Source organism: Enoplosus armatus, chromosome 5, assembly GCF_043641665.1.
Source record: "Enoplosus armatus isolate fEnoArm2 chromosome 5, fEnoArm2.hap1, whole genome shotgun sequence".
NCBI classification, from domain to species: domain Eukaryota; kingdom Metazoa; phylum Chordata; class Actinopteri; order Centrarchiformes; family Enoplosidae; genus Enoplosus; species Enoplosus armatus.
The window spans coordinates 3,366,920-3,391,812 of record NC_092184.1 but is presented as its reverse complement, the minus strand read 5'-3'; the positions used below and the strand labels follow the sequence as shown (position 1 = coordinate 3,391,812).

The 24,893-nt window shown below is 41.8% G+C and overlaps 4 protein-coding genes across 7 annotated transcripts; 2 read left to right on the top strand and 2 right to left on the bottom strand.

Moving 5' to 3' along the window:
* Positions 1 to 1,234: 1,234 nt before the first annotated feature.
* il4i1 (interleukin 4 induced 1) lies at positions 1,235 to 7,003 on the top strand. Its single transcript, XM_070905650.1, has 8 exons — positions 1,235 to 1,279; positions 1,430 to 1,535; positions 1,967 to 2,181; positions 2,338 to 2,450; positions 4,270 to 4,471; positions 4,601 to 4,669; positions 4,778 to 4,914; positions 5,952 to 7,003. Exons 1-8 carry the CDS (start codon positions 1,235 to 1,237, stop codon positions 6,718 to 6,720), a joined length of 1,656 nt encoding a protein of 551 aa, XP_070761751.1. The 3' UTR covers positions 6,721 to 7,003.
* A 1,915-nt stretch (positions 7,004 to 8,918) lies between these two features.
* On the bottom strand, positions 8,919 to 10,419 carry timm8b (translocase of inner mitochondrial membrane 8 homolog B (yeast)). Its single transcript, XM_070906113.1, has 2 exons — positions 10,249 to 10,419; positions 8,919 to 9,349 (listed from the first exon to the last, which is right to left on the bottom strand). The coding sequence occupies exons 1-2, from the start codon at positions 10,348 to 10,350 to the stop codon at positions 9,182 to 9,184; spliced, it is 270 nt and encodes an 89-aa protein (XP_070762214.1). The 5' UTR covers positions 10,351 to 10,419; the 3' UTR covers positions 8,919 to 9,181.
* Positions 10,420 to 11,594: 1,175 nt separating this feature from the next.
* LOC139285236 (succinate dehydrogenase [ubiquinone] cytochrome b small subunit B, mitochondrial-like) lies at positions 11,595 to 18,646 on the top strand. The gene is made up of 4 exons (XM_070905756.1): positions 11,595 to 11,656; positions 12,669 to 12,779; positions 14,607 to 14,757; positions 16,771 to 18,646. The coding sequence occupies exons 1-4, from the start codon at positions 11,608 to 11,610 to the stop codon at positions 16,934 to 16,936; spliced, it is 477 nt and encodes a 158-aa protein (XP_070761857.1). The 5' UTR covers positions 11,595 to 11,607; the 3' UTR covers positions 16,937 to 18,646.
* On the bottom strand, positions 18,181 to 24,184 carry LOC139285235 (uncharacterized). 4 transcript variants are annotated; one of them, XM_070905753.1, is made up of 6 exons: positions 24,095 to 24,184; positions 23,931 to 23,994; positions 22,393 to 22,468; positions 21,873 to 22,013; positions 20,594 to 20,736; positions 18,181 to 19,502 (listed from the first exon to the last, which is right to left on the bottom strand). In XM_070905753.1, exons 3-6 carry the CDS (start codon positions 22,457 to 22,459, stop codon positions 19,263 to 19,265), a joined length of 591 nt encoding a protein of 196 aa, XP_070761854.1. In that variant the 5' UTR covers positions 22,460 to 22,468; positions 23,931 to 23,994; positions 24,095 to 24,184; the 3' UTR covers positions 18,181 to 19,262. The 4 variants fall into 4 exon arrangements, with proteins under 4 accessions (XP_070761854.1, XP_070761855.1, XP_070761856.1 ...); XM_070905754.1 differs by lacking the exons at positions 23,931 to 23,994; positions 24,095 to 24,184 and adding exons at positions 22,189 to 22,200; positions 23,257 to 23,318; XM_070905755.1 differs by lacking the exon at positions 24,095 to 24,184 and having other exon boundaries at positions 22,393 to 22,470; positions 23,934 to 24,021.
* Positions 24,185 to 24,893: the final 709 nt, after the last annotated feature.

Here is a 24,893-nt window from a genome sequence, read left to right as displayed (position 1 = left end):
TCCCCCCCCCCCCCCCCCCCCCCCCGCCACGTTCAGCAGACCCAATGAACTGACTTCACAGCTTTAAGACCTCAGTCTGATTTCTCAGGGTGTGCTGAGAGCTGTACCTTACACAATATACATTAACATGGCTGACTTAACTCCCAAAGCCTCATTACTGTAGTTCAGTGACCTCGCCGTTTTTACACATGCTGACAAAAAACTGTGAAATAAAACCTGCCCCTTGCCCCTCAAACAATGCTGCGTTCAGCTATGCATCATCTATACATTGCCAAACAGTTTTGTAACCTGTGATGCAGATTCTCACCTGAGCTTGTCAGGTGAGCGTCTCCCTCTTTGAGGCTTCTGCTGAGTCGGCAAGCAGACTGTTCAGGTTCAAAATCGAGCCTTGACACAAGACCGCAGTGTGGAACTGGAAATATTGGAAATATTGGAAACGTAGACATCTCCCGCTCATGTGTTTGGTTCATCTGTATGTGTTTTTTCCTGAGAAAGTTGTAAGTGACGCTCTTTCTATTCCTTTGCTTTATTTTGTCAGTTTAAATAAAACATTTCCTCAATACTCTCCTTCATCACTTCCAGTTGTTCAGCTTTGAATAGAAACAGTGACTAATGTGCTCAGGAAAACGAAACTTGACCAGACTTTTTTTTCTTCTTCTTGCTTTTGCTTTCCTTTACTGCAGCTGATAAAGTCTAGGTGCTTTTGTCTGTTGGATACAGGAAAGGTTGTTGGTGAGAGGGACTGCTTTCTTTTGGCACCAAAGACCGTACATTTCTACAGGTAAGTAGTAAACACTATTTAAAAAAAAACAAAAACCTTATAAATAAGTAAAGGACATCTGTAATAGAAAACAACAAAGACTTGGAATGTACTGTGATTTTGTTAAGTATGTTTGATGCAGCTTTAGGTTTGACTGAGGCATTTTTGGATAGCACTGAATGAACACTCTCAGGTCAGATATTGAAATGAGTGAAAATGGAGGAAATGAGGTATGCTGATGACTAGTATAACCTCACTAATCTGATTTGTTCAGTGTGGTTGACTCTTGAGCCGGTGTGGGAAAATATTTCTGGAAGACCTGAGGAGCCACACAGTCCCCCTCATTAAAATGACGTTGTGTGCAATTTCACACATACCACGCCTCCCAGGTTTTTCCAGGCTGCTTTCGTATGGCGAGACGCACAGCGTTGAAGGTTTAGCTTTCATCAGGGGCTGGGTCATTTCTCCTCAGTCATGCATAGGCTCACGACAACTTACGAGACATTGCCTTTGATAAAGGTGAGCAGAATGCAGAGATAGTCTCGTCTGAGCTGACTGATGATTTACTTGCATGCGTGTGCATTCATCAACACGTTCAGTTCAGCGGAATATGACAAAACTGCCGGAGCCTCTCCCACTAAACCTGTAACATGCTTGTCTTCACTACAGGGTTCCTTGTCCTCTCCTAGTGCCAGCATCAACAGCAGAAGCAAGAAGTCCAGACTGTGGAGCTCCATCCTCAAGATGATCCCTCACATGGCCCTGTGCAAATTCTGTAAGTATCAAATCCGCCGCAGTCACACAATGCATTCATTTGAGTTGAAAGTCTGATGCTGCCATTGTGATTTCATTCATTATGAAATCCATGTTTGACATGTAATTGAATACAGCCATTATAAAAAGATGCATCATGAGAGGGAGAACTTATTGCGCAATGCAAGAGGATTATTGTGAAAATGCAGTCTGACCAGGATATATTTAAATCATTTGTCATACACCCTAAGTTCTGCTTAGAGATGTGATTCTGTTGTGTCTGTAAATTCAGCAGTAAAGAAAGGAAACTGGAAGTTGGTGGTTGCTCAGCGATCCCTCAGGGCTTTTTCTGTTTTAGCAGCTAAAATATAGAAAATATTCCTCCACTTCTGCATTTGCCTCATGATGCTTTGATTTCAACACTTTTTAGTTGATATTTTCCTCCGTCATCAGTTCCTCTGGTTCTAGTTGGGGTCGTGGTGTTTGCTGTGACTGGGATCATTGGAGACCCTCTGTACGAGTGCCTCCAAGACACTGACTACAGTGAGCTTCTCGATATGGTGGACAAAGGTCTTCCTGCCACCAAGACACCTCATCATGTAGCCATCATCGGCGGGGGCATCGCTGGGCTGACCGCTGCAAAGTTTTTAGAAGATGCCGGACATAAGGTAAAGTGATTTATGGTGAGGAAGTAATGACTTGATATGTAATCATACACATACATTTTCCGAGGGGATACTGTTGATACTTGAAACACGTGCTGTACACATTAAAGTGTATTTCACATGATGATGATGTGCCCCCCCCCCCCCATGGACAACAAGGTCACCATAATAGAAGCCAATGACCGCATTGGAGGGCGTGTGGAGACCTTCAGGAACAGAAGGGAAGGCTGGTACGCAGAAGTGGGCGCCATGAGGATCCCCAGCTTTCATAAGTGAGTACAGAAATGACTCTTTTAGCTGTCTGCTGGGCCATGAAGGCACTTTGTTCCATCAACACAGTACTCAAGTACTTCATCTTGGATAATTTCGAAGTACGTTTTTCATTTCAGAGGGAAATACTGTACTTCTCACGTCACTAGATTTACTAGATTTACTGGTGTTTACTGACAGCCCTGTAGCTAGGAATGCTAATAAGCTGTTAATAAATGGATTCTTGCATGCAGACCAGTTTTCAGCACTTTACCCTCCTCATTAATTCAATTGCCAGCTAAAAAGGCAGGGCAAGTGACGCTGTAGAAAAATACGCATCGGCAACCCAACCGTTGTTCTAACAAATCAGTTATTACTGATACTCTAATACTCTCATGAGTATTACCAGTCTAATAATAATGAACACAAAGGTTACTTTTGATACCTTATCTTAATACCAGACCTACCTGTGTTGTCGACTGTGCGCCGCTTTTCACTCTGTTGCACATAACATTGAGATAGCAGGCGCCCAACAAAGGTACTGCTATGATCACACACAGCTCATGAGCCGTGTGATTCAGTGTGGGTTGACCTTCTAGACAAAAGCTGTCACCTAAGTGGAATGGCCCTTTCAAAGCGTTCAGACGGTTTGACTCAATTGGACGTTGGAGCAGACTATGAGTTTTTGGACCAGAGGGATCCTAGAGCTAAGCCCAAGGTCATTCACTAAAACCACCTGAAACCGTATTGCTGGGCCTGGCCAGCTGAACGTTCACCCTCATCTTCAGGCCAGGACCCTCACTGCTTACTGCACTCTCAGGCTCCAGACCTTATGTTGAGCCCATCCACGCAAAGGTGCCCTGTGGCTCCGACTAGGACTCAGAGGGCTGCCGCTGCCACGACACAGGTGGGAGACAATGCTGCAACAGGAACGGTGTATGCTGTTCTACTATTAATTGTTAAATTGCTCCTGTTTGCATTACCATCACCTGTTTATGTTTGTGGTAAGAGTGTAAGCTGGTAAGTGTATGTCAAGTAAGTTCAGCTGTTTTGAAGCGAGAACGCTTCTTTTGTAAAGGGGGGAAGGTGTGTGAGAGGAAACATGGTTGCGTGTCGAATGTCTATCAGCTTGTTTGCACATGGTTGGTGTTTGCAGTGGTGTTGTGTTGATGTTCCAGAGGCAGGTGTTTTTCGACTGTAGCTAGCGCCGTTTGGGCAGCTGGTGGCTCTGGGGAGCGAGAAAAGGGAAGAAGAAGAAGAAGAAAGGAGTGGAGAGTTTGGGGAGTTCGAAGAGGACTGTAATGGCCTCATGAGGAAAACCCAGAATGTGTTGGACTGATTCATTCCAGCACAGCCAACGTTTATGCCAACACCGACATATCTGTGATAAGCTAACATGTTTCCAGCTGCAGGCAGCTATTTTCAGCAAAACTCCTCTGATAAATAAGCTGCCTGCCCAAGCACCAAACAACAGACAAAGTTAGCAACTAACTGGTGAACGCAGCGGAACGTTTAGCAGCTCAGGAGTTGGTGGAGACCAAAAACAGAGCTAAAAGGAGGGTGAATATCAGACTTACATTCATCAGGTGGCCAGAAACAGAACGTCGTGTGTAAACAGGAAACTGTTTGCTAACTTATTCGCCATATCAACTATCAAAAGGCGAGAATGAGTCAGTGTTGAGTTTACAGCTTGTTGCGCAGCCCCCAAGAGGCAAAGAAATCAACTCACGCAGCTTTAATTAAATGATCGGAAATGCTCTTCTTAGGTCTTACCCTAAAAAGAAGAATGTCAAATCTGTCTCACATATGTAAGATATTCAATATACAGTATCTGTTCCACAGGATTCTTCTGTCCTTTGCCGCCAAATTGCAACTTTCCCTAAACCACTTCATCCAAGACGACATCAACACCTACTACTTGGTAAATGGAGTGCTACAGAAAACCTATGCGGTGGAAAACAACCCCGGTGTGCTCAACTACAGCTTGAATGAAAGTGAGAGAGGGAAGTCAGCCGCTCAACTCTTCAGCCAGGCGCTCTGGAAGGTTTGTATACGTTCCACACATTGATGCTGTCATTGTTCATTTTGCACACGTCAGTATTTCACATTTTCACACAGTTTTATTTCATAAGGATAGAGTTGCCTTTTTGCAAGTGACGTAATCTGTGCACAGGTGAGGGACGACCTTAAGGCAATCGGCTGCCGTGCCATGTTGGATAAATATGATTCCTACACAGTGAAGGTAAACTTGAATTTGACATTGTCTTGACAGTTGTCACGCAGGTCATAGTTTACATCCGAATGAAAATGCTCACTCTCTAAATAAAATGTGACGCTTGATTGCCGACAGGAATATCTGGTGAAGGAGGGCAACCTGAGCCGTGGTGCCTTGAGGATGATCGGGGACATCTTGAATGAAAACAGCCTCTTCTACACGTCGCTGATAGAGATGCTGTACATACAGTCAGACATTAATGACAACACTGAGTAAGTGATATTCATTCGGCCATTTTATTGTGTGTCTGTCACACGCAGCCTGCTGACCTGACTTTGGCTTCCCAGTTGTTCTCAGCAACAGAACATCTCTGGAGGGATAAGAAATGATCTCATTGGTTGAGTAACTTTTTAAGTTGAGCCATGCTTGAGAGTTAGGCCAACAAGCGAGGATAATGCAAAATCATTTTTGACTTACTTTATAATCAGCATTATTTCATCCATTTTAAGAACGGCGGAAGAGTGGCAAATAAGATGCAAAAATGTACCTGTCATGTCAAGAGAAAGGTCTGAAAAGCTCAAAACAGTTGCTTATTTACACATTCAACAGAAACGAAGCAACATATTTTTATAATAACAATGAGTCAATGCAATGTGAAAGGGGTTATTTATAGTGGTGAACCTACACAGAATGATCACCTCAATCTGCAGCTCCCCTCGGATTTACAGAGCTTCATAGCGAGTTTCAGCTCAATGTTTGTCTGCAACTTTTTAAGCAGTTTTGGTTCACACTCGCCGCTCTCATAGTGTCGTTTTCAGCCACAGCAGACAGCTGTTGTTGGAGGAAATTCAATAAAATTCCCAATAAAAATAAATAAAAAATACTGATATTCATCAGGTGGACAGAATAAGCCGCCGATGATAAGTCAATGTTATGTTCACAACTTGCTGCTTCCAAATGGCCCAAAAAAAATCCAGGTGCTGGGCAGGTAGCTTTCCGTCGATTTAGTGTTGCTTTTTTTTTTTTTACTGGAAACAGCTGCCTGCTGTGGCCAAAAAACGGTGTTGATGAGAGCGGTGAGAGTGAAACAAAACAGTCACATTGTGGTAAAACCAAAACAATGAGCTGAAAGATGCTAAAACGCTCAGTAGAGCCGAGGGGAACTCCAGTGTCAGGTGATAACTCCCCGTGAGTTTGTCACACACATTACACACAGTCATTTGATCCACTGTTATTATACAAATATTTATTAGTGGAGCTTTAATGGTGTATTGTGATTAAGAGGTTTTTCTTGGGTGATCTTTTCCAGGTACTTTGAAGTGACAGATGGCTTTGACCACCTCCCAATGGCTTTCTACCAGGTGTTAAATGCCACCATCCTCCTCAACTCCAAGGTCAAGCTAATCAATCAAACAGGCGGCAGCAATGTGACCGTAACATACCAGGACTGGCGTAATTCAGGCTCCCTGACCAACCTAACAGTGGACTATGCCCTGGTTACAGCCACAGCCAAGGCCTCCCTCTTCATTGACTTCCAGCCCCCTCTCTCTGGGGACAAGATGGAGGCCCTGCGCTCAGTTCATTACGCCAGCTCCACCAAGGTGGTGCTCAGCTTCAGGGAGCGGTTCTGGGAGAAAGAGGGCATAAGAGGAGGGAAGAGCGTCACAGACCGGCCCTCTCGCTTCATCTACTACCCCAGCCACAGCTTCTCCGGAACATCTGCAGGGGCCCTCCTGGCGTCTTACACCTGCTCCGACGATTCCACCCTCTTCCAGGGGATGAGCGAGGACGAGCTGATGGCCGTGGTCCTGGAAGACTTGGTGAAAATCCACGGAGAGGACATCAGGCCCCTGTGTACAGGGGGGCTGGTGAAGAAGTGGGGCTTGGATCCTTACAGTCTGGGAGCTTTCGCCCTGTTCACACCCTACCAGCAGGGACACTACTCCAGGGAACTGTTCCAGAGTGAGGGACGGGTGCACTTTGCAGGAGAACACACAGCTACTCCACATGGGTGGATTGAAACTGCCATGAAGTCTGCACTCAGGGCAGCTAAAAATATTAATAGCCTTACAGTTTAGTTTCATGTGTGGCAAATATGCTCATGCTCATCTTGTCCGATATATTAGTTTACCAGTATATCTTGTGAATACTAGCCTATCAATGTTAACCCCCTCTGTTATGACGTATGTTTTTGTGTTTACGTACATATTTATTGATTTAAGTATCTACTGATACTTATCCCACAAAGAATAGCAGAAATACAAATGCATTTATTATCCCCATGATCATGATTTGCAGGGTTGTACTGTAAGAGGATATACCATGATTTTATGCCAGAATAAAGCTTCAAATAACACTGAATTAGAGCTGCAAGTAAACCAACAATTATTTTCTGCACTGATTGACATGCTGATTGTTTTTTCATTTCATGCCCTTAACATCTGCATTTTCCATTTCATTTCAACTATTTTATGTTTTACTTACATTTTATTTTAAGGTTGAACAAGAAAGTAAAATATCTGAATAAAACACAACATCTAACATATTTTATATGGAACATCAATTAGACACGTTTCTTGTAGGGGACACATATGGAGAGACTATTGTTTATGTATGTTTAGCACTGAATGTCCAGCTGGAGACGCCACTGGATTTCCCATAAAGGCTTCATTATGCTTCAAATGAACTAGTTCATAAACACGGGTGAAAAATCTGCTGTCAACTAGTGATGGAAAGTAGCTAAGTATATTTACTCAAGTACTGTGCTGATGTACAATTTTGTGGTACTTGTACTTTACACCACTTTATGCTTCCACTCCACTGCATTGTTAACAAGGGTTCCGCCAATAGAAAGAGTTAGATAACTCTTCATAAGGGTACAAAACATAAACTCCAGTAATGCTTAGCTATTTAAAATGTTAATTAATGTAGGATGTATTATGAATTGTAGTTGCTCACCATTAACAAATGATCAAGTCACTATGACTTAATGTTCTGAATTAGTAAGTGTTACCGACATGTGGGGAAAGCCAGTGGCTCCGTTAAAATAATTGTTTGAGGCATAAAGAGGTGAAATTATCCAGTATTACACAAAAGATAAAGAAAGAAATCAAAGACTAGAGAAAAATAAAGAAAATGCTACAAATTAGCATAGAACTATGTCTTTTCTTCTCTCCTTTTCCTTTTGGGACCCTATGGAGGGGCCCGACCCCCAGGTTAAAGTAGTTGAAACTAGTCCACCTCAACCTACTATAACAGTAAAATACATATGCATAGATGCACTAGTATTATCAATCTAATACTATAAAATCAGTCACAGGGGACATTTTTCTGCAGAAAGAATCATTTTACTTTTGATACTTTAAATACAATTTGCTGATGATGCTTCTGTACATTTCCTCAAGGACTTGTATTTTTACATTGCGGTATTGGTTCTTAAGCAAGTCTTGTCAGTGCCGACATTTTGTTTCCACGCCTGAATCCCTCTTATTAAGTGCCTGAAACACACAGCATTTCCCGGTACTTTATGGTTTGGACAAGAGGTGGAGGAAGAACTCAGATCCTCGACTTCAGTAAAAGTTCCAATATATTACAAAAAAAGGTCCTGCAGAACTACATCAGCAAAAGATGACCCCTGTGAATGACATTTTACTGTTTCATATTATTAGATTGACGCATCAATACACATGTAACGTTTGAATGTTGTCGTTAGTTATGGTAGAACTAGTTTTAACTACTTTATGTACCGTTTGTATTTTGGTATTTTAGTCTAGTGGTTCCCAACCTGGGTGCCGAGCCTCCTCGAGGACTTTTTATCTTTATATATTGGATAAGTTTGGGGCCTTTTTGGGGCTTCACACTGTTCCTGTAAATGGAACTATATGAGAAGTCTAGAGGGGAAGTGTCTCCCACACAGCTGAAACATGACAAAGGGATGGGAACCACTGGTTTGGTCTTTAACAGTGCACTGGGTCACGAGTGTTTAAGGTTTTTCCTCCAACACACGCTGCCCTGTATGATGTTACAAAGTAAATTTGTCACAACCAGGTGACAGGTGGCAGGTCAGTGATGAGCAGCATAAATATCTATATCTGTTATTAACCAGTGTTGTTGTTAATGTTGGTATGGTCGTCTTTTTCTAAATTCCTATCAGTTCACCTTTATAACCTTTGATAACCGGGAGTGAGCACTAAAACTGCAGCCACCATAGCCGGACTCTCTTTCCCTGCTTCATCCCCCATTTTGTTCAGTGCACAAAGGACCACAGACAGGATGGTGAACGTGAGCGTACTGTGTCACTTTACTAATGTCACATTACATGACTTCTCAATTCAAACCGGTACTTCTTGCTGTCTTTTGAAGCCACAACCATGCAGAGTTTCACATTTTAAACTAATTTTTTGGACCCGCCAGGCACCACCAGTCGATAGCATAAACAGTACGTCCTCAAAAACATGTCCTCTTCCATTTATCTTCCACGGACATGTTAGGAATACAAAACATTTTATTCAAGTCCCCGTTGGCATCTATAGTCCATGATCAATGAGCGCCCTTCTGCACCATCTGCGTGAAGCGGTTGGTGATGGTCAGGGTGGTGTCGATGAAGCGCTCAACGCAGCTCTGCAGGCAGGTCTCTGTCCGGTAGTCCAGCTTCGAGCCCGGGCTGTCCACACACTTGTCCCAGCAGACGTCTGTGAAAGTGTGCACCTGGAATAAATTATAAAAAGCCGATTAACAGAATATGTATAATTCATTTTACAGTAATAACATTGACATGTCAGTGCTCTCTGGTGGACAAACAACGTAATGGAAACACTGTCTTTAAGGGGACTTTAACATCCTACAGGTGTGTTTGGTTAGTTTTTCTGGGCTGGTGTAAAAGCTTCTGGTGCGGTTAGTGTGTGGTATGAAAACAAAGCATGCACGTACCGCAGGACTTTATTATTATTATATTACGATACAAGACACCTCTTTTTTTTGGTCCTACCTGGCTTCATTGCTTCATGAGCTCTTTGCGGCACCACAGAAGATAAATAATCAAATATGGTTCAGTAAAGTGCAAGAGCTGTCAGTCACCAGAATTTGATCTCCCCACGTGGGTCCATCCCCAAACGTGTCCAATCAATGAGTTACCTTCAGTCCATATGCTTTCATGTGGCTATAATACTGACCATAACGATGCATCAGGTCTTGAGTTGATGGCACTCTATTCATAGCAGACTTTTTTTTTTTTTTTTTACTATGGTACAAGTACTTCATACTGAGGCAGTCATGCCAATCTCCATTTAAAAAAATGCCAATTTTGATGTGACCTTGTTAAGCAACCGAGCTGTATGCTCCTCAACATTTAACACTAACTTTCTAAATAAATAGGACTGTTCGCTTCAGTCAGTGTGTTCAGTTAGCAGCAACATGAATAATTTGTAAAATGTCACATCATGTGCTACGACTAGCGTGGTCTTTTTTTTGACAAACAGTAAAGACGCCCTGAATTGTAAGATCTTCCACGGGAGTTTGGTGTGACGTCTCACCGACGGAGGGCGGCCTCGCTGTCACAGTCGAATGCTAAATGGCTGGATACAGATTAGCATGGTTAGCATACAAACCTGGGCCTGGAACTGCGCTTTCTGTTGCTCTATAGCGATCATACGCTGAAGCTCCGTCGCCTCTGCTTTCTCCGACGCGCTGAAGTTGTCAAAACTGTCCATTGCGTTGCTAAACAGTTAGAGCCCGATTCTACACTCGCGGTGGCAAGGTGGCGAAGTGAGGTGACCTTCGGTTTCACCGCGAGTGAGCGCTGTGGCTTGTGAAGTACCGCTGATGTACAAATCACATGACGAGCGACACACAGCGGCGGCCCCTGCCTGTGTCAGTTGTAGATCGGCGCGTTAAATGTGACGCAAGAGGTGACGCTTACCAAGATATTTCATGTTTAACAGGAGCTCACTCAACAGGAAAAAAAATGTTCTGTATAAAAACACATCAATACATCATTTTGCTTCAGTAATGATATTTCATCTATAACTGACTGTACCAGCTGCTGCTAGAACATATGAAACCTTTGAACTTTACAAGGTTTTTATTTGATTACTGTTATTATTATTATTATTTTCTTTTTCATTGATCATCTTTTCATTTATCATCCCTTGGTGTGTTCATATACTCACATTTTGTAAAAAAGGTTATATTGTTGCTTACTTGATGTATACTTGTTCTATCTGTTTCATTAAAGTGTATCGAATACAAGGAGTTGATTCAAAAGCGTTCTGATGCTCAGTACATGTCAGGCAAGACTAATGCTTAAGTATAATGCAATGGCTCTCTTAGGGGTCCTTGATCTAATCCAAAACCCTCCATAATGATGACCAATATTTTAGGTAAGAATGAATACATTCTCAATGAGACATTTGCTTAAAAAAACAAACATAGCAAAACGTATTCATAAAACCTAATACAACCCTAGATTTCACACACACACACACACACACACACACACACACACACACACACACACACACACACACATTGTAGTCACATATTAATGAAAAGTATAAAAAATAATTATGTCAAGTTGACGGTGTAAAAACATTTACTTGTTTTGTGCTTGGGGATCAGGATCCAAAGTGTAAACTCAGTTTTGTAGTTTTGCACATCAGATTGGCTTTAAACTGTAACTAACAATTATACCCAGGACAGAGTTAACAATATCATGTGAGACTTTTGGGAGTAGGTCCAACAAAACAGATATGGATAAAATAGTTCCTGACTTTAATTTAAATAATCCACACATCTGCTGCGTTGCATCTTTAACATCATCGTCATTATACAGTTTTTGCATGTAGCCAAGTGTCACATTCTGAGCTGAAACTGTTTGCCGATCTCCTCAAACGCCCAACATCTTTGTGCTGCTGACGACTCAACAACTACATCCGGGTTACTGTGGTGACCTTGGTTGGTTGATCATCATGGCGGCTATCGTCAGGCTGAGTTCTGTATGTCGCAGAGGAGTCAAACGTGGGTACTTCTGTGTATTCTCAATGTTTCTGTCTTTTTGTTGTGAATAGCTGTGCTTACTTTAGTGTAGCAGTTTGATAGCGGGATGTTTTGACAGAAAGGAGGTGGAATATTAGCTGTGTACGAACAAATCACGTCTGGCATAGACTACTACTTTCAAGTTCACGACTTTAGTTAAGGAAGCCTTTGGTGTAATTATTGCTGGGCAACGTCATCATCATATCATGACACGTAATCTCACTCTCAGACTGTTTAATAGTGATGCACACTGAGGGGGAGTTCAAATTTGCTACGATGACATCAGACTGCCCGACCATTACGTTATTGCTCGCACGACAGACGCAGAACTGTACGCCAAACACTATTCAGAAGTTTGGGAATTATAAAATAACCTACACATTGACTAAATTACACACTAGGTAAAACTTTCCACCAGACATTTCCTGAGATGGCAAGACTCCAATTTTAATTCGGCATACATAACACAAACTCAAGAGCATAGTAGCTCTCTCAGTAAAAGTTCATGTTAGGTTAAGATGGCTCGCCACCGCCCTCCTTTGACTGTTTGGGTCGATGGTTTCCAGCTGTAAAATTGGCTGTGTGGAAACCAGATTCGTTGGACCACATTTTTTTTTCTTTTCTGTTTTTTTGCCCAATGTTTATCGCAGTATTTAAATACCCAACCATACATTTAAAAAAAAAATTTTTACCCTGTGGGACCTAAATCTGATTTAATGCTGCCACAATTCCTGGTATTACTGTGGTAAATACATTTTTTGAGTTTTCAAGAAAGATAAGAGAAGGAAAAAAAATGTGCTTTGTGTAAATATATTTAAGGCAAATAATTATGTTAACATGATTCGTTGCTTGTTGCGTTGAGACGTGCTAAAATGACATACTTAACAAGAGTGTCTTTTAGTTTATTTTGTGGGTGTACTGTTCATTCTAGGTGAGCTGTGGTTGAATTTCATAATTTATGCCCATTTGGAAACTTTTTGTCTTTTCTCTTCAGCTCTGTTCTACCAAAGCACGTTGCTGGCCAGGCCGCTGGTTGTACCACACAAAACCCAGGACCAGAACTACCTGCTGACAGCAAGGATTCATGCGTCACAGGCTCTGTATGGTCAGTGTCGACAAGTGAAAGTACGCAGTAGTGCATAAAGTATATACAGGGAGTATACAGAACAACAGGAAAACCTTAATATATTTGGCAAACCAACAGCTTGACATACCACAGCCTCAGAAATCACCTTCAATCAACACCTTTCATAATAAACATTATAAGCTCCTCTTTTTACTGAACTGAACTCCATTATGATTGCAAAATAGTGTAAATGAGATCTCATTAAACTAAGTAATGTTCAGTCCAAGTATCGTAGCACAGGTGTCTGTTAAAATGGTCAAAGTCCAGCGTGCTATAGGTCGCGGAGAATGTGCCAATACTAATACCAATAGACAGGTGAGGGTGTCTGTTTCATGTATAACAGGATCAGTTTGGTACATTTTCTTGATTAGTTTCTGCTATTTGCTGTCGGTTTAGTTGTGTTTTTGTGGAGTGATTTGTGTACATACCTCTCGGGTTTGCAGGCAGCAGCTTTCCGGCTTGACACAGAAAGCAGGTGCCTGATGGCTTTGGTTGTGTATAACTGGTGTTTTGCGGTCCAGATTTAGCGTCCCCAAATGCTAGACCAGTGGCAGTATTTTGACACCAGGTACATGTAAGGTCTGCTCAATGCGAGGTGCAGGTTTCACCCACAGTGACCCACTATTCAGGTTATTGGGTCATTGACAGAATGATAGTAGGGTGAAGACTTTCTCTGGAAAGCCAAATGTTTCTGTCAAATACCAAAAGTTGGCTCAGCTTAGTCAAATTCTTAGGCTTTATTTTTCATTGATTGAAATCATAAATATTTGTTTGTGAAATGGAAAAATTATACTCAGCACTTTGGGTGTCATGTTGGCACTAGCATCAATAAATCTGGTGAATTGAGAATACCAAACCAATGTTAGCAAACCTCAATACTTTTTGAGTACTGACTGAAATGTGTGTGCGGCATTGAGTAACACAAAGTGTCAAGTATGGCATGCTTTTGTTAAATGAGGGGGGAAAAAAGTTGCGTATATGTTTTTATTCTGCCTTTTTATAAAGTTTACAATGCAGGCTCACTCGTACATCTTCATACCCAAGCCCAGATAACCCCGATGACATCATCAGGGTGATGTGTGTGTGTGTGTATATGCCGCTCAGTTTGCAGGCCGTTTTTTCCGGGAAACCATGTGGGTGATGGCCTCAGTCGTGTATGACTGCTGTTTTGCGGTCCAGATTTAGCGCCACAAATGCTAGACTGATATTTTGACACCAGGTTGATGTAAGGTCTGCGAGCAGGTTTCACCCACTGTGATGACATCGGGGTAATGAATGTGTTTGATGATGGTCTAACCGGCTATAGTTTATAATAACACCTGAAAGTGCAGTGTGAGGTCACTATTAGACATTGTTTTCCAGGTATTGCCTCGCTTTGTCTAACTCCTAGCAATCACATATTAAAGGAATAGTCCAACATTGACATAGGCCCAGTGTTTTTGCTAAGCTAGGCTCACCAGCTGCTGGCGGCATAGATGGATTACTAAATGGACATACCAGGCCCCCCTGACTCCTGGGTCCCCTTGACTAGAGCCTCCTGTATGAATTGTCAGCTAATATTTCTTGTTAGAAAGTCAAATGACCACAAAACGCCTACAAGTGACACCCCCGAGTCGTTTTTGTGTCTGAGAGTAGCTTCATATTTACACTACAGTCATGAGAGAGGTATCGATCATCTCATAATAGAGAGGACCTATTCCTTTTAAACTCTTAAATCATTAAATAACCAGCTTTTTGTTTGGGGATACAACGTTTTTTTTTTTTTTTACTGTCTGCTGATAATCTGTTGTTTCTCTTGCTCTCCAGCGGGCTCCGGCTCCAAAGCCGCCTCTCTGCACTGGACAGCAGAGCGAGTGCTGAGCATCCTGCTGCTGGCCCTGGGACCTGCAGCCTATTTTAATCCCAGTCCTGTCATTGACTACTCCCTGGCTGCTGCCCTGACCCTGCATGGACACTGGTAAGACGGGCAAACACTAACCTGAAGCCTGGCTGAATTACTTCTGAGGATGAAAGTTTTGTATATACGTACACACGAAGCTTTCATATTCATGCCCATCTTCCAGTTCTGAAACAGATCATTTCTCTGCTCTCCATGCCTTATCTTTGATACCTTTAACACGAATCCCCACCATACCCTCCATTTCTCACCCACCACTTTCAAATGGCACAGTTTCACTTCCTGTTTTTTTGGCAGTGACACAGCAAAGATGTGCCAGACTAATTCGTCCTCCAGTTCTTATTCTTGTATACTGCTCTATATACAGTAGGTTACCAGTTTATTAGGTTCATGCGCCTATAATGTTCAGTTTCAGTTGAAACTGTTTTGAGAGTTGTTGGTTCAACTGCGTGGCCATTTTGAGCAGCTGAGGGGTGTTTCTATTATTTTGTCCACCCTGCTTCAGACAATCAATGAGGGGTAGACTGAATATTAGAAACACCCCTCTGTATAAATAAAATTCAACAGTACCACAGACTACAGCTTCCGAAATGAGCGGCACAGACTTCACTTATCCTGGGAAAACGCAAACATGGCGGGTAAATTCCTTCATCACGAGGTCCACAGGGAGTTGTAGTCCAGTACGAAGTTTAATTTGACTTGTCAGTATCCAGGTCAAATATAGTCATCCTCACCTCTGTGGTCATACACCAGCAGATTGTGACTGAACAGATCAAGAGCATTTGAGGAGTGTGAATGAAAGCTCTTTGAACCCTCCACACACTCCTTTCCCCAACGTCTCTACCCAGTACAAAGGTTTGGCTTGTTCATTGACCCTTACTGCACCTAAGGCAAACTTTGTGCCACGGCGATTTGGTTGGGGGGGGGGGGGGGTCCAGCCATCTCGCCGTAGCTGTCAGCAGCTATTAATTCAGCCCTGGTTAGTTACGGCTCTGTTTGCAGACTTGAGAAGGTGGCTTTAGCTTAGCGTCACAGAGATGTGTTCTCCCATCAGTTAGAGCGCAGACTAACCAGCATGGCAGGTGTAGGCCACAAATCCCAGTCATGAGTAGTGATAAGTCTTCTTAAGCAACGGCTTTCGGGGCAGGTGCGCATCTCAAAGGGTCAAGCCATGTCCTCTTCGACCAAAAGCAGTTAGACAAATGCTCCGATGTCATTTGGCGGCATCATTGCCATGAGATGAAGCATGAGAAGGTTGGAAAGCTTCCTCTTTTTTAACTGGTGCCGGGGATAAGCGTATTCTGTGCCTAATAGGATTTTATACCGCTAAGGAATGTTGGAACTGAATGCCAACCTGATGAACAGGGTTTCAATAAGACATTAAGCTTTTTGAATTAAGGTTGTTAACTCATTTGTTAAAGGAAAACTCTGCTTTATTACAACTTAAGTCTGTTTTTTTTTTTTCATAGCTCCAGCCATTGCCTCTATTGGGTATGATACCTGTGATCTTGGAACCTCTAGGTTAGCCAGATTGATTTGGAAGACAAAATGATAATAAATAATAATTATAATAATAGCTTAATATTCAACTTTGACGTACCATACTTAACTTAGACGTAAACACTGATGGCTTCCATAGTTTTAGTGACATCACAGGTGCACTCCAAATAAAGTGGTAGCAAATCTAGCAAAACTGTCGGCCGAATGCTCATCGTTCTTGCTCTGTACTGAAATTTCTAGTGATGCCGTTGTTGTCGTTGGGATAATGTTATCACAAGAATAAAACCCGGATTGTAATAAACCTTAGTTTTCATTTAAGGCCTCAGTATGCTTCAAACCAAGAACAGTGTCTGAAACCCCCTCTTCAAAGGCAGAATTGGGTGGGGCTGCATCTGATGATATGACAATCACTTTATGCACAGATTTGCCAGGTGAATGAACGAACACCTTTGTCAACACGTAGTGCGACCTAGTTCACACGAAGCATACTGAGGCCTTCGCCCTAATTTTGAAAACAACCTGCTTCTCTCTTCACTGACCGCTCTGTGTTTTTCATACACTTCTGTCTCGTAGGGGCATCGGGCAGGTGTTAACAGACTACGTTCATGGGGAGACAAAGATCAAGATTGCCAATGCAGGTCTCTTCCTCCTGTCCACGGTCACCTTCGCTGGCCTTTGCTACTTCAACTACAACGACGTGGGAATCTGCAAAGCCATCGCCCTGCTCTGGAGCAAATGAATATAACTGTGGACTGTGAAGCTTTGGACACTGGGACTGGGAGAAATCTCGTCCCGGCTGAAAATATCAAGGTGTTCGATGTAAATTCTTTATAAATATATTATTTTGACAATATTACAGTGATTCACAAGTGTGTAATTGTAATTAATGTCGATCGATTCAGGCTTGGTCTCTGTGTTCTTGCTCAGTTTAGTTAAAGTAATGATTTTGCAACTGACATCCATTTTCTCTTCTGGTTCTGTTTATGTGGATTCAATTTAAGCGGCGTACCCCTGTAGATTTTGATCCCAAGCAGCAGCAACATGTCGAGTTATTTCAACTGTCACTACCAATTCCGCTAACAACAGATATCCAGTATCCTGACATGTAATTGGTATATTTACTGGGGACATGCATGTTTTCAACTCTGACTTCTCAAGTCAAGTCTTACAGGAAAATGCAGCTTCTTTTCGTGTTCGAGTCCTTTTTGTGGCAGATTTCCGAAATGTATTTTGTTTCAGTCACAATGTGTGCATACTACCTTTGTGCTCTTAAACCCATCAGGAATACCAGGGCAGCACTACAGATTTAAGCAGTGTTTGTATGAGAGTCGACATCACCCTCCACACTAACATTATTGTTAGTTATTATTCATAAGGTCTACATAATGTGTCTTTCGTTGCTATGGCCTCATTGTGTGACTCAGCATGAGAGAACTCCTGTATTTTGACTGACAAGAGCAAATGTTGTTGAACTGAAAGTCAGAGGGTGTATTGTGAAACCTCTACCCTCAGTCGAGCATGCAGTACTGCATTTTGTGCAGAGAGCAGTGGGTGGCTGGGGGGGGGGGGTTCTGAGAGCAGACTGCGTTTGCATGTATTGCCTGTTGAGTCCAGGAAGGGATCTGCTCTGCTGCTCTATTGAAGGTTCATTAAAGGTAAGGGAGGCTAGATCTGAAGTGCATCCTAATTTCAAGCCATACATGAAATACTCAACCTACCTGTGCACCAACACAATGCAGCGTACAAGCTCCTGTCAGCTAACTGTGTACAATCCACAGCAGGGTCTGAAATCAACAGCTGCAAAATGCCGTCCTCTGCCGATTCAAATATCACTCAAGACAGTAGCTGACAATAATACCAATGCCTCTGTAACATATTGAGTCGTGTTATGCATCAATTACATAGTTTCCACTGTGAGTGAGCAAATTTGGGGAAAAAAAAAAAAAAAAGACATTTTGAAAATATTAAAAATGTACATTTATTTTGAACATTTCAAAATACTTGGCAATTCTTTTTCAAAGGTACAACCTCTTGGCAAACAAGGCAAAAAAAAAAAAAAAAAAAAAGTGTTCAGGCACTGCTCCTAAATCAATGTGAGCCTGTATGATTCAATATGGCTGGCTAATCAAAACTGTTGCATGTTGTCACGTAATCTTGGAACATTTACTCATAGCGTGTAATTGGTGCACACAGTCCATGCATGCAGCTATTAATACCAGCAATTACCTCTGTACTGCTGGCACGAGGTCTGCGTCCCGTCACAATGCTCCTGCGCTGAATGTTTAAGAGAGCTTACGAGTTCGCTGTTGGGTCTGTTTGTTTCGTCTTCAGCAATTATCCATTTGTAACATCTGTTCAGTTCATTTTATTTTTCAGATTCTACGCACAAAATGAGATGTGGCAAGATAATGTACACTTCCTGCCTCAGCAGAATAAAGTCTGCTTTACAGATTGTTTTCATATTTTGACATTTTATTACCTAACAATGTGCACAATGTATACAGTGACAGAAGAGTACAAAAGGTATAAAATATAATTATAAAAAGCTTCAGAAATTCAGTACACAAATGATCTGCCCATTTCCACATTTGAATGTGTGACACAAGTATAAAAACATACAATTTAAAATTGTAACATCTATTTCATAACGTCTTTTTATTTATCTAATATTGAACACTATGGGGTTCCATGTGCTCCAAGGTAAGTTGTAATTCATTCAATTTAAATGACTAAATGACACAATTTAACTCAAAACTCGAGTTTCCTGAAAATACAACAGTAGATTTGCTAAACTCGGCTGACTGACAGACATTTACTACGTCATCCTAGCTGGATTTTGTACATCTGTCATTTATGGGTCTCCTTGCTATTCAATCTTCAGTAATTAAACTCATTGTGTCAGTGGTAGTGCACAAGTCTTGTTTTCATATGTGTGGGCAGTAATGGCTCGATTCTGTATGGTGAAAACATGGGGGGGGGAAACAACTTCGTGGACGAGCAGAACCGCAGATTGTCCATATAGCAATTTATCCTTAATGAAACACACAGGGATGGTTGTGTCAAGATTACACTTGAAAATTAGTACAATCAGAAAAAGTCATCTCGCACCTGTCGTCCACTTCATCTTTGCCTTTATGACGCAGCACCAGTTTGTTCAGAGAGGGATTATCCGCATTAGGCTCAAATCCCAGGAATCTTTGCGGGTACAGAGAGGACTCAAACATATACTTGTTTGTTTCGTTGGCGAGTTTAATCAGGTAGAACAATGCCTTGTGTGCAGTTTCCTCGATTTGCTTTGGAAGATCCTTCAGAAAGACAAGTGGCAATCAGGTTGCAGTCAAAAGAATGGAAACATTGGAACATGAATGACGGGTTGTCACGATGAGACTGGTGTGTCTTTTGGAGCTCTCGGTCAGTAACACACTCACCATGTCACATCTAACAACATCGCTGGTAAATACGAAGCATTTGGCTCCACATTCCACTCAATTACAGCTGATGACTTTTTAGCAGTCACATTTCCTTTGCGCTGCAACCCTCTGATCTAGCAGTGTGACACTGCAGATACAGGTATCACTGTGTCATTACGTCATCAAACACACATTGTTTAACGCACGCTCACAATTTTCTCTTAATGTAACATACACAACTCTATTTGTCTGGAGGGTGGTTTTGCTGTGGCTACACTAGTCCCAATAAGAAGTGAAGCTTGTAGCTTGTGACGCTAAAAATAATTCTTCCTCCTGCTCAACAGTTCTGATGCTGAACCTTTCAGTCAAACTGCGATTCTCTCACAACATCAAAAAAACATCCATTTGTGATGCATTGACAATGATATTTTGTGGTCAGCAAACAGTGTCGCCCTCCCTTGACAACAGGTACCATGCCAATCTTAAACAAATAAATCTATTACCACCACCAACAAATGCGCTCCTCGTAACTCCAGAACCTGCCTGAGAATCATCATGTTTTTAAGTTTTCTTCAGTATCGTAGTAATCCAGTGATAGTAGTCGGTACATCCATGAGAACATTGCAAACAGGAAGTGCTAATTGCTAATTCAGCATACTTTCAATGGTGTCAATTTGCAAAAAATGTAAACAAATATAGGCCAAGAAAATGGGGCTACAGTTGAAACCTACTGATTCCATGGCACCATTATAATTCCTGTTGACATCTCCCAACGCATTATGGGAAATGCAGTTCCAAAGGTGGTCTCGATTTTGATTACATTTGTGAGGTATCAAATCAAACCGGATGACAGACAAGGAGGACTTTTAAAATAGTCTTTGTCAAATAAATGAGGCCCTCTGGGGTTTCTTTGATAATAGAACCACTCAAAGGGGAGCTTCATACCACACACTGTAAATAACTGTAAATGATTTGTTCATACTCACCATTGCCTCTGGATACATTTCATTATTGGCATTGCAGCATGCCACCATCTTCTTGCCATCTTTAATGGCATATAGCATGACTGCCCTCCCCTTCCTTCCCACTAGGCTAGACTCTTTGTAAATCTGGATGTTGAATTTGCAGTCTAGAAAGGAAACACAGGGTGAGCAGGGGGGAATAAAAGGGAAGCATGTCACAGAATGGAGGATCATTGTCACAGACGTGCAAAATCTGACAATGAAGAATGTTGTCACGGTGTGACCTCTGTAATCTCCTGTTTCTGTCCGTCACTGTTTATGTTCTGTTCATCAGTAGACCTGTGTCAGTTTTAGTGGACAGAACAGACCTTTTTGGACCTGACAAGAGTTCTGTATCAGATACTGTATTGCCTGTACAGTGTCTACCTGAGCCAATCTGATGCGCTGTCACTCATCTGAGAGGTTTTACCAGTTATACTGAGGGGTGGTTAGAAAGGAGTGATATATCCTTGCAGGTGAGGTGTCATACAAGACTCAATTTGACCTTTTAGTACTACTAAGTATATATAAGTAGCTTGGGGATTGTAAATGTCATAATAGATTGTGTATAGAAACATTTTCAGAGGTGGTTTGAATTGAGTTTTAAAATGCTAAATATAATATATAGTGAATGAAAGGTGACCTGTGCAGTGATTTTGCAGTGAGGGTTGCGTGGTTGGTATAATATTAAGAACTTATATTGATGCTCTATACTGGCAATGCCTCAACTTGGTATGACTTAGTAAGAAATGTACGTGGTCTGCTTGGCTTGCAGAGAGTGATGAGAGGAAATTGTTCAATGGCAATGCCTCCAAAAGAAGAAGTAATGAAGAAATACCTTTTGCAAGTGTCTGGTATATTTTTCTGGCAAACAGCAAGAATTTCATACAAGCTAATGTTACTAATATCTAATGCAGGGTGGTTTCCATGCTCTTTGCAATTGGTCATGTGGGACAACCACAGGTGCCTCACTACTTGCAAGAGCTAGTTTTGTGTTGACTGCGTTAGTACTATTTCTGCTAGCGGCAGCTATTTCTCACAGGAATTCCATGTGTTGCATACACATAAAAAATAACTGTACTCATTTCCAGCAAGTTTCTAAATGCTGACAATGTCCACACAGAAGCATCGCGACAATGTCGTGATATTGACATGACATTGTTCTGTTCAATATACATATACAACGTCTTCAATTGTATATGGAAACATGTCTGTAAAGGCTACGCTAAAGTATGACATTTTGCTGTAGTTTTCTGCATCTTACCAGGCTGACACTGCTGCTGTGAAGTTAAGTTTTGCCCTTGAAATTGTCCTTTGGCATTCACGAGCAGGAATTTGTTGTCCTTGCTTCGGATCAAATGTTTACAGTGCTGATCGGAAATTCCGAAAGCGTCTTCCTCCATATCTGCATTTTAGAGAGAAAAACATGTTATGAGACCAGAAACGTCACACACTTGCTATGTTCTACTATAAATGGAGGGTGAATGAGGAAAGCATGAAACTGAGGTACTCAATTTGCCACAAATGCATTGTCTAGGACTGTGTCATTAAAAAAATAAACAATATAACAATTGCCTTACCTGTTTCAGCCACTTTAAATAGGGAGCAGTGGACAGTAAAAGAGAAGAGTTATATAAGATTTACATACAAACATTCAAAAACGAATAGGGATTATGATGTTATTATTAATAGTATTAACAACAATAAATACTATTTATTGTATCATATAATAGTAATCTCTAATTCACCTATTGAGAATGGATAAAGTATGAAATCGCTGTTACCTTCAAAGTAGAAGGCATTCTCACATATACAAGAAAATGTTGCAGGGGTGCAGCCATTGGTAGCCATCAGGTAGACCTGGAAAAAAACAAGTCTTTTTTGGTTATGGAATACAGTGTATATCCACAGGCTGTACACTGCTGCCTGCCACGGTGTCTTTTTTGATGTTACCAATGGGTGGTACCAATTTTACAAATTCAACACATAGTGGCTCATGGTTTATTATGTGTATATCAAATATAGATGGGTGACAAATGAATGAAACCCCCCCCCCCCCAAAAAAGTAAAGTATCTTCTCCAGGTGTCGTTCCACCGCAATCCTCCAGAACAGCTTCAGGGCTCCTTGGCAAAACATATTCCAATATTTGGTGTTTTGATAAGAATGGTGGAGAGCGCTGTCTTAACACGTTTGCTCCATAGCTGTTCGCGTGGGCTGAGACCTGGGCCTGCTCAGCAGGTTTATATGTGGAGAGGACCCTTAATGTGCAGGTTTGCCCTTTAACCCTTTCACGCATAGTGGTCACTACAGTGGACAGCTATTCAAAAGCTGTTTTCTTGTATATGCATGGGTTTTAATGGTATAGTTGCACATCAACCACCACAGTGGACGCTAGTGCGTCATCCCATACACTACCACCCACTGGCCAGCCATTGTAAGCGCAACACAAATGTCTCAAAACCAAGATGGCCAGCGGAAGGCCAGAAATGCTGAGCAGCTCAGGAATAACTTGCCAATCCTTCTATAGTAGGAGAACCTTGCAGGTAAATACAATTTGGTAACATCAAATTCAACAAACATCACATTCATGCATGAAAGGGTTAATTTGTCACCAGTCTGTGCCGTCAAAACAATTGGGTTTACATACCCACATAGGTGACTCATGATCTTGGCCAGCTCAATTGTAAAGGAAAACCTGTAGCAAACCCTAGGCAAACAAGGAAATGGGCCAAAAGCAAGGGAGAGGCAGTTTATGGATGTCTGAGGTTACAAAAGGAAACATAAAAGGGGATAACAGTAGCAGAAGAATGATTGCAACCTCCATTATTACACCAATTATAATATCATATATATATATATATATATATATACAATACCAGTAAATTGTATTATATATATATGTACAATACCAGTTCTTCACACTATTTTAACTCCATCGGGGAACCTGTTGGATAAATCAGTGATGCTGTGTTCACAATCAGGTCGCACCTCACAACAGACAGCATAAGCTTGCTAAACCACGACTTGTGGCAGAACGTTATTTTATATAGAAGAAGAAGAAGAAGAAGAAGAAGAAGTTCGACGTTTATCGAAGTATTTTACCAGCAACAGCGAGATTTGACTGAAATGCTGCTTGTGAGCTATCTGCTAAAATGCACCACTAACCAAATCGGCTAAAGACGACGAGTTACGCTGTCATCTAGTTAGCTACGTGTTGGGTAGCAAGTCAACAACAGTCCCCAGGTAATGCGTCCTGGTCCCAGGTAATGAAGCAGGCACAACACACACTCCTGGCTGGTAAACGCTGATGGAGCAACATACCTTTTTTTTTTCTTTTCTTTTCTTTTGGCGGGTTTCTCTCTCTCTCTCTCACACTCTCCTTGAACTGAGGGGCGACAGACAGGAAAATTAAACTAAATGTCGTTCAGTTTAAACGTTGTCCCTCACTGTGGCTGCGGGGTACAGAGTGACTACCGCTTGCCTACCTGACGACGCCCTGCTGCCGCTGCTGCCGCCGCTGCTGCTGCTCCTCCTGATTCCGACAGACTGACTGAGGGCGGGCGGCGAGCGTCGCTCACGAGGGCTGTATGTGATGAGGTGCGAGACGGGCGCGCGCGTCCCCTTCTGACATTAGACGGAAGTGAAAACAAAGGGAGCGAGACGAAAACGCAGCTATTCCTGTTTCCTTCCTGTTGTGTGGGTTAACCCCGGTATGCTTGTTTTACTCTCGCTTCTTATTGCCGGTGGTTTTGAACGCGAGAAACAACACACTTTCTTTTTTGACTCCTACAGGCACAAGTTTTCTAAAAGCAGAAATGATAGAAATGTGTTTATATGCTATTATTATAAGTAATTTCTTCCTCTTTCTTTGCCTCTCTTCTTCAATTGGCTTGCTGGCTCTGACCATGTAGCAGTGATGTGGCGGTCGCGAACGAGCCGGTTCGAAGAGCCGGTTCAAAGAGCCGGCTCTTTTAAGTGAACGATGGGAGCCGGCTGCCGTCCGCGACCGAGCCGGGGGGGTTTTTTTTTTGGAGGAGAGAGGAGAAACCGGATCAGCCCCTCTAAGCTGAGGCACTCGGTCTTCTTCAATGCCAATCTGCCCTGAAAGAAATAATAAGAAGTTAGTTAGATGGTTGATGGTGGTTACTTCATAGAGACACCTAAAACTGCAATTTGCACATTGCAATATATTTATTTTTATTATCTATTTATATTTATTTATGATTATTTTTTACTTCACTTCACTTTACTTTTTTAGTACTTTACTTTTATATATATATATAT